Raw genomic sequence first — 10,450 nt, 5'->3', positions numbered from 1 at the left:
TTTTTTTTTTTTTTTTTTTTTTTTTTTATAAGGCCGAAGACCTCTCGCTGTTCCTTGCAACAAGTATTATTTTGCGAAGTTAAAATATCTGATAAAATTTTCTCGGTTAGATCTCTCGAAGGCCAGAGAAGGAAAGAAATCGTAAGATCACAAACTAAGCCGAGCCTAAAGATTTTTATCTTATCTGTCGATTGCAAGATCGTTTTGTTTGGTTATACCGAGCAACATGTATACTTACATGTATGTAATAAACATGGTGAAGAAAGAGGAGAAAAGAAAAGTATACAAAAGTCATTTCGTTATATTAGAAGATCGTGGGATGTGTCATGTTTGCTTTCTAACAACAAGCGTTGCGTGAGTTACTTTAGTTGGTATATGTTTCAAAGTTCGTCGTCGAGAACATCGATTGATATTATATATCGATCACTATCGATCGATTTTCCTATCTTGTTTTTTCTCTCTCTCTCTCTCTCTCTCTCTCTCTCTCTCTTTCTACATACACACATATATATATATGTCTGTCTATTTATCTATCTCAGCTAACGATTACTTAATCCTCTCGTGTATCAATTCCTCGATTTCCTCGAGGTTGAGTACATTAAAGAGATTAACGAACTGGTATTTATGTCGTACGATCGACTTTCCTCGTTCTTGAATAATAATTAACGAGCTTGTCGATATTCTCTCTCTCTCTCTCTCTCTCTCTCTCTCTCTCTCTCTCTTTCTTTCTCTCTGTCTCCGTATTTCTTTTTTTCTCTCCCTCTCAATCTTTTCTCGCGCAACTTCGCTTGCCTTCGTTTCATTTGTTGAACACACGATCGTAAATTATAGGATGATTTTTTTTTATTGAGAAAGAACGATAGATCTTTGATCTCTCTGTGCTTTAGCTTGATCATGGAAATCCATCGAGTTCACCGTTTATCTTAAAAAACAAAAAAAAAGGAATGAAACCTTGCGGCAATTAGAGATTGTAGTTACGGGAATATAAAGAAAAATGATGGTCTATGTAAAGTGCTACAATATTTTTTTTTTCTTTTTTTATTTCTTTATTTTGAACAAATGCTAATAGATAGTTCACTTTTTTGTTATATATAATCTTAGCATTGAAGAAATCAAATTCGATAGGAGAGACTAGATATATACGGATAAAAAACGTACGAGTTTTTAGAGATTGTTCGTTCAAACGAAATATTTTAGAATCTCTTCCTCGAATTTTTCGAAGATTATTTTTAAAATATTTCTTTTCTTCCTTCTTCTTTTTTTTTTTCTAGGATTATCAGACAGTTCGGAAATTTATTTGCATATATATTTATTAAAATTTGTTTCTTATATTTTTTTGAAACTATATTTACTATATATATATATATATATATATATATATATATATATATATATATATATATAGTAAATTTCGGAGTGAATGCTTAATGAAACTTTATTTGGTCCATCCTGTATAATATGTGTATGTATGTATGTATGTATATATACAGTGGGCACACGACATACCGCATCAGACTTGTGTGCCTCCACCGACAAAGTATATTTTTAAACGGGCATTGCGTCAAAAGCGTAGGCTCTCATTGAATGACACGAATAGAATTTGACCGAGGTAGTATCGGTAAGAGACACGTCGTCGTGTTCCATTCGTCTTGTAAATGTCTCATTTCGTCTCTTTCTCTTTTTCGAATTCGCCATGATCGATTTCATTAGTTTACCATTTACAAGTAGATTTTTATTCATTTGGTTTCTTTTCTTTTTCTTTTTCTCTCTGTTTCCTTTGTTTTTTTTTTTTATTTCTTTTTCTTTTTCATATCTCATTTTATTTCTTTTAAACGCACAAATATTTTTTCAAATAATTAATCTTCGTTAAATGAGTACGTCGATATTATTTGTTTCGTTTTAATCTCAAAGGTAACTCTCATTTTGTAAAGACATTATGGCCTCTACTCTATCAGTAATACCAACTTGAAAACATAAATCTTGGATGTTCCATTATGTCAACAGTTAAATTTTCGAAGTATTTAATGCAGCATCGTCGACGAGCCGAATAATAATTATTTTTAGTTGTCGTCCAATGAAACGTGCCACAAAGCGTCAATTGAAGGTGTGATTGACGGACGACGAGTCCGAATTTTCTCTTGAGGTCAACGAAGAACAACGCGAACTTCTTCTTCTTCTTTTTCTATCGTCCATTTTGTTTAGCTACTTTTGTCGGCCATTATAAAAAATATACATATATATATATATATATATATATATATATATATATAAAAACGAGAGTAAAGAGCCGCGGGAAATTTGGAATCGAACGAACGAACGAAATTAAATATTTATTTCCGTACGATCTAAAATTACGATAAACGTAAAATTACGTCTATTTCATTTCTAATCCCGTTGGCCATTAAAAAAAGAAACAAAAGAAAGAAACTGTGGGAAATTTCAATGAGATTAATGAAATTAAATATTTATTTTCAATACGATCTAAAAATAACGATTAACGAGTCAACTATTTTTGATTTGTTTTTTTTTCTCTCTCTTTCTGTTCTTAGAGAAGATGCGGCCTTGCTGCTGGAGTTGAGACCGCCTCGCAGACTACGAAAATTCGAGGGTCCACGTCCGAAAGCGATAACCAGAAAGTAAGGACCTACAAAAAAAAAAAAAAAAATTCGGCGTGTCTCATCTATCTTCTTCCTAATTGTTTCATCGTTGAAACGAAACTTTCGAAAAAAGCGTGAGAGCATATAAGTTAATGAGAACTTAACAAAAAGAAAATAAGGGAAAAGCAAAACAACTTCGAAAAAAAAAAAAACAACGACAACAAATAAAACAGAACTCTCATCCCCACGAAAGTAGAAGCGCGCGAAAAAAAAAGGAAGGGTTGTATTTTTGAGAGCCGAGAGTTGTATATGTGTGTATATATGTATATATATATATATAGATGTATATATAAATACATAATATACGTACATATACGCATAGTCACGGATATATTAGAAATATTTAAAAGTGACGAGAGACGAGCATTTATAAAAAAGAAATCTCTAGCTTCTTTCCTTGTGTTTTTCTATATAAAAAAGTGCAGAGACAACTAGACTGATTTTAAAAACACACTGAAGGAACACTTACGTAAGTGTAAAATATATATATATATATAAATATATATATATATATATATACACATATACAGAAAGTTAAAGGGAGGGGGTGAGAGAAAAAAAGGGTGCAAATAAGATAAAGACCACCCCTCAGTAGTAAAAAAAAATATATACATATATAATAATTAAATTATATTAAATTAAATCGAATCAAAATCAAGGACGAAACAAAACAGATACGTATACACAGAAACGAAAAGGAGAAAAAAATAATAATAAAAAAAAAAAAGATGGCTCTGATGATTTCTTGGTCCGTTTCGATGAATCGTCTGATCAATGCTGCACTCACGTTCCTCATCGTTCTTCGATATTGTGCTATCGCCGCCGACGATAAGAGCAATACTAAGCCTCCTCCGTGCCCCAGGTAAGTGATTAGAAAAACAAAAATTAAAAAAGAATTTTTTTTTTTCTTTTTTTTTTAATATTAAAAATTTATAAATATATATGTATCTGTATATACTACATATATTTATTATATAAATGTGTATCGAGTGTATACAGGCGTATACAGATATAATACGCGCATGAGTACACGATGATTACGAAATTATAACGATTTGATAGCGAAATTTTTCGTTGAAAAAAAAAAAAAAAAAGGCAAAAATTCTAATGATGTAAAAAATTTCACGATAATACTAATCATTTTTTATTTCCACGCACTCCTTGCACTTCAGCAGAAAATTAATGATGATAATGATAATTTTTAATGATAAAGGATAAATATTGTTCTCAGTTTGGGTTTTTTTTTTTCGCTGATGCGAGTTTTCGAGGGGAAGAGGGTTGGGTGAGAAAATTTTACAAAGAAATAGATAAAGGAATGAAAGAAATGAAATTAGCATCATATATACGTATATGTATGTTCTTTTTAATTTCTTCTTTTTTTTTTTTGAGAGAGAGCACATTCGAAAACGGTTCCATTTTTATAATAACGAAAAAAAAAAAAAAGAATAATTCAAAAAAGAAGTACACTGAACGAGTAATAATCAGGTGAAAAAGAATTTTATCAGAGATTAAAGTTATATAAAATTTTAATTAATGAGAATATCTTGCAAAATAATAGATAAATCCAGCAAAGATTCTCATCAGATTTTAAAATTTTGAAACGAATTCAAAAATTGTTCCATTATTTATAATAATTAAAGAAAAATCGTACAGTAAAATTATATAAGATTTTATTTCATTAGAAAAATCATTAATTAGCTGATCCAAAGAAGAAAAATTATCACCGTCTGGATATTTTTGTATTAATCAATCAATTAATTTTTTAACTCTTTCATTTTTTCCTCGAGCAAATTCGAAAAATGATTTTATTTATAGAATAATCAAAGAAGAATCTTATTTATCGAACTATATAAAATTTTGATATCATTACTAATTAGTGATTCGATCGAGGAAAAAGAGAACACATTTTTTTCTTATTATTTCGTATTAATTTCTTTTTTTTTTTTTTACGCGACGTAATGCGATATATGTATAAGGAAAAAAAAAATGTAGTAAAAATGGCGAGTTAGATCGTTCATCGCACGTTCTTATTTCGATGACGTATGAACTCCTACCATTTCATTGGTCATCGTCCAATGTTCGATCCACGTGCGCACGTTCGTACTTTCGTCGACCAATTTAGTTTATCATGTGCAAAACTAAACTTTACTCTAATCTCATTACTATGTATATCTTGAACATTTTATTACTATTTACCGACGATTTAATTTCACATAAATCGATTTATATTAAATATGCGGGATCAAATTAACAACTAACGTCAATACATAATATATCATATTTATCGGAGAGAATTTTTCGGATCATTTTTCTTTTCATATCAAACCACACCTATCTTTGTTATCACTACTAATTACCTTAGCTAATTAATAGCCGTCATTGAAAGCATCTTTTAAGAAGGTTTCGTTATGAACGAATCTATACACACTGTGTATGTGATGTGTAATAAATCTTCAGATCGAAACTTGATTTATTACATAATTTTTGATCGATTTGGTTTTGAAATGTTGATACAAAAAAAAAAAGACATAATCCATTTCATATGAACTCCTCCATATAATTTTATCTTCTTTAACGTCATGCAACATCGATATCGCTTGTGTATATCTGTATTTTGAACATTTCGCGTGACACGTAATAAATCTTCAAAGTCGAAGGTTGATTTATTACATAATTTTTGATCGATCTGGTTTTAACATGTTGGTACAAAAAAAAAAAAAAAAGAAAAAAGAAAAGAAATAAAATGGGAGAAGAAAAAAGTGTTGTCCATTTCATACGAAATCTTCGATATAATTTTATTCTCTTTAAACATCCTAAAACTTTGATATCGCTTTTGGTGCATCTGTATTTTGGACGTTTTATTTCATTTTTTCGCGACTTAAAACAATCCTTATTTTATACTTAAAAATTGTTCATATATATATATATTGATATATATATTTAATATCTATGAATTTTACACGGTATATGATAGTTATAATACAGTTCTACAAACTATATAGATAGTGTTAAAAAATATAATGCAATAACATGTACTTGTAATATATTATATATCATACTTCATTATTATTATTATTATTAGTATATTATACTATAATCTTATATTATTATCAAAATTTTTCCATTTTATAATTATAATCTATTAGTTAATATCAACCATAACATTTTTTCGTATTACATAATTTGTTATATAAACGAGAAATTCGATTTCGAAGTTTTTCGATAAATAGAAAGAATAAAAGGAGAGAGAGAGAGAGAGAGAGAGAGAGAGAGAGAGAGAGAGAGAGAGAGAGAGAGAGAGAGAGAGAGAGAGAGAGAGAGAGAGAGAGAGAGAGAGAGAGTCTGTATTCTATGTGCATGTATATGTGTGATAATGGACTCCCTTTTGTCACGAGGTGACAATGTTGATTTCTAGTGTCCGTGACACGTAGAATGAACCGGACGGAAATAAATGTTTTGACGATCGGCCAGTCACTCGCATTCCATACAATTTATAGCGGACACACCTAATTAAAAGAGTTGCTCAGTAGATATTATTGGAAGTCAGGTGTAGTCCCTTCTCTTTAAGCCATCTGGCACGGATTTTCCACGAATGGAAGATCTCTCAATCTTCTTTACAAATTAAATCTTCTTCTTTATCGTCTTCTTCAATAAGAGATCTTCTTGATCGTCTCCATTTTGATCTCTTTCAACGAATTAAGATCTCATGATTTTTATGATCTTCAATTTCTCGTCGTCGTCGTCGTCATCATCATCATCATCATTATCATTTTCTTCAACCTTTTCATTTTCTTCAAATTCTTCTTCGTCTTTTTCAATTTCTTCTTCGTCTCTCATGAAATTTTCTATCGAGATGGTACGATGATTTCTACATGTAAGACGTTATATTTAAAACGCAAAGCTTTGAAGTAGTATCAAGTGTAATAAAGATAAGAAGTGCATATAATAGCTCGGTTAGGAGAATATCAAGTTCCAAGAAATTAAGTTTTTTTGTTCTTTCACTATTTTTTTTTTTTTTATTATTCTATGAATGCTATATAAAAAAAAATAACACACACGTATATATAGAGGGATTGAGCGTTATTTTTTTTTGCTTTTGTTTTTGACAGTAATTAATTCGTTCGTACGAAAATGGTAATCAAAAATATTTTATTTTATTTTTTATTTTTTACTTCTATCCAGGAATGTTATAATTAAAAAAAAAAAAGAAAGAAAGAAAGAAAGAAGAAGAAAAATCGATAAATCTTGCAATGTTTTTTTCGATCAACTAATTTCTGACAGAGAAATAATATTCTTTCTTTCTTTTTTTTTTTTATTTGTTTTCTTTTTGTTTTTTCGTTTCTTTATTTTAAAAATTAAAAAGTCGTAGGGTGCACAGTGAGGCGGATAAATTGATACCATATAAGGATCATGTGTCAATTACTTAGTTACTCCCATTAATTTGATTCATTTCTGTATCACGAAAAAATGCCATTTATTAATAATCGATAAGATCGTAAATATATTTAATTGGACATTCGAACGAAAGATTAATGGGTTTAGGAAACTAAAAAACTCGTGTTATGTTGATTTAATATTAACTTAATATTTTATAATATTTATGAATATTCTTTCTTAATGAAGAAGAAAATATTTCGCAACATTAATCTTAATCAAGGAAGACGTATTTATATCACATACAACATTAATCTTCATTTTTAATCAAGAAAAATTTATTGTCTTGATACAAGTGATGCCAAAAAAATAATTTCTCTTTTTTTCTCTCTCTCTCTCTCTCTCCTTCTCTTTCTGTTGTCTCAAAAAAGGGAAGGAGAAAGAAATTTTAATTATTATTTCAATTATTAACATATTCATCACATGTAAATTTAATTAATCAAATATGAATTTATTAAATAATTATTAATATATATATATAATATATATATATATTATATCTACATTTATCAATCATATATAAGTTTATTAATTATTCATAAATTTATTAATCGTTCGTAAATTTATAAAACATTTATAAATTTATTAATCGTATATAAATTTATTAATCATTTCATCCTTCATAAATTTATTATTCTTATTAAGTTATTAGTCATTCTTATTAAGTTATTAGTCATAACAAATTTATTAATCTTTCGTAAATTTATTAGCCTTTAATGAATTTATTAATCGCTCATAATTTTTTATTCTTTCATTATTCTTTTCTTTCTTTCTTTCTTTCTTTCTTTCTTCCTTCCTTTCTTTTTTTTCTTTTTTTAAATCTAAGTCAAACATTTTTCATCATCTTCGATAATATCCATTTAGTGAAGCGGCCTTAACAGTGAACTTGGCGAACATTAGCAAAGTAAAGAGATTTAAATTAGTGTGTTCCGCAAGTAACAATGAGCGTGACCTTAGGAAATAGCGCATTCATTCGCAACAACGTGATCGGTATTTCGTACAACATACATACATAATTGCATCTTTCTTTTATGTGACGTTACAACTCACGTGGACATTAGTAGACATTCATTTTATTTTATAGATACATATTTCAGATATGTCGTATTTCGAAATTAATTTATAGGCTTAAAGAAGTGTGCGTGTAAGACATCATAAAAAAGAATTTACATGATATAATTGATGGCTTTTTAAAAATACTTCATATGTTTTCGTGTACCGAGCAAACTAAGTGTGTGTGAATTTCTAAAATAAAAAAATATATATATGCACATATATACATATGTACATACATATTTATACTAAAATAACTATACTAACTATATATCTTATCTATGTATAGTGTAATGATAATAATGATATATATATATATATATATATATATATATATATATTATATGAAACATACTAGTAATGCTATGATAATTAGTATGTACTATTAGTATGACATTTTTTCTTTTAACGCGAGATGATCGCATGCAAAAAAGAATAAAAATTTCTTTTGGAATGCATTTGTGTTAGAACAGAAACTCCTTCGTTTGTTATACTTGTTTGATTGTACTACAATTGTATATATTCGAAGTAAACTGCAGCAGAGATAGCATAGCTAAAGACTATAAAATGATCTAATCGCCTCTTTACAAAATGCATTGCGAAAAATATTCCTATTGACTCTGATGTCATTTTTATTTTTATTTATTATTATTTATTGTTATTATTTTTTATTTATTATTATTGTGTTTCTTTCTTTTTTAATTTAATTCACAATTTTATTCGATCTCTTATTTCTTTATTATTTTCTCAATTAATTTATTGCTTCAAGAAAGAAAAAGAGGAAAGAAAAAAATGGCCGACTGACAATAATTTGTTTCTCTTGCCAATACTGAGAAATTACGTGGAATATCTAGTTTTTTCTTTTTATTTTTATTTTTATTTCGCGTGCCACTTTCAGTGACACCAATTTACCAATTTTGGACGTGATGTTATATTAATCGCAGTCATCGAAATTTTTTTTCAAGAACGCCGAAGGATACAATTTTTTCTTTACATACTTTCTTTTATAACCATATATATGTATATATATACTATACATAATATATATATATATATATATATATATATATATATATATATAGTGATATGAAACAACAAACAAATAAAATGCAGAATTTTTTTTACAAAACTGAATTTCAAATAATATATATAATCGCTATACGTATATAATAATCAACTATGTTTAAATATTCTTGTATTGTACATATAGTAACAAATGTATTCCAAAAAAAAAAAAAACAAAAAAAAATTTGAGACTCAACATTATTGCTAATAACGAATTAATTTTTTTTTTATATGTATATAAATTTCGATTTTAAATATTTTTAATAACAGTCATATCTTGAAAAATTTTTTGTACTCACTGTCGTTGATCACTATTGTTTATTACGAATTCATTCGTATATTTTATACATAAATTTATTTTTATTCGTTGCAACTAGTGAAACGTTTAACGGGAATATATATATATATATATATATATATATATATATATATATATATATATATAAAACTAACTAGGAATCAAATCTCTCGGAATTTATCGCTAGAAAGTTTTCTACGGAATTGTAGGCGTGACATATGACGTCATTAAATGATGATTTCACAAAGAGTGGCGTATTTAAACGTCTAACGGCGACGATATATCCAAGATCTTCGACGATCTCGTCGATCTCTTCGATTTAAGAGCGGTTATGCAGCTTTGCGAAAGTTCCCAGTCTCTTCGAAGATATATTGTCTACATACAAGACGAAATGTGACGCATTTATGCGTCGAATACCTTTCATCGATAATATTAGAGACAAACTTATAAATTTTTCATTTTTAATCAAGTATGTTTCACAGTCGGCCATTTTCTTTTATTATTATTATTATCCCAAACGTAAAAATTTATACGATATAAATAAAATAAAATAAAATAAAATAAAATAAGGAATATAATAAAATCATCTAGCAACTTTTAGAATCAATCTAGCTAATAGACAATAGTTTTATCCAATTTTCACACGTACATTTTACATATTACTAATTTTTACAATAATTCGTGATTCATATAATTTGTTAATTTATATTTTTCATATTTATCATTTAATTTGATTATTACGTTAATAATCATAATTATCGGATATCGTTATCTTTCGTTTAATTAGAAACAAACGAATATAGAAGAAGTGAGAGTCAATTAGACTAATTAATTAGCCTAATAATGCAAAGAGGTATATAGTAATTATTAAACACATGTTTCGTTCATCAAATGAGAAATTCGATAGAAATTTAGTATTTTCTATTTCTTTTTGTTTTGTTTC

General features: G+C 27.6%; 1 protein-coding gene across 12 annotated transcripts in view; it reads left to right on the top strand.

Moving 5' to 3' along the window:
* LOC122633142 (trehalase) overlaps nt 1-10,450 on the top strand; it is a 37,551-nt gene that overhangs the window by 16,446 nt on the left and 10,655 nt on the right. For 5 of the 12 annotated variants that reach the window (XM_043820701.1, XM_043820700.1, XM_043820711.1 and 2 more), the window contains one exon: nt 2,550-2,636. In XM_043820701.1, coding sequence (XP_043676636.1) covers nt 2,550-2,636 — 87 coding nt within the window. Of the gene's footprint in view, nt 1-2,549; nt 3,520-10,450 lie in introns of all 12 variants that reach the window. The other 7 variants (XM_043820708.1, XM_043820706.1, XM_043820704.1 and 4 more) reach the window with 2 other exon arrangements.

This window comes from Vespula pensylvanica, chromosome 11 (assembly GCF_014466175.1).
Source record: "Vespula pensylvanica isolate Volc-1 chromosome 11, ASM1446617v1, whole genome shotgun sequence".
NCBI lineage: Eukaryota > Metazoa > Arthropoda > Insecta > Hymenoptera > Vespidae > Vespula > Vespula pensylvanica.
Note: the sequence above shows the minus strand (reverse complement) of the source record. Positions and strands in the feature narration are given on the sequence as shown.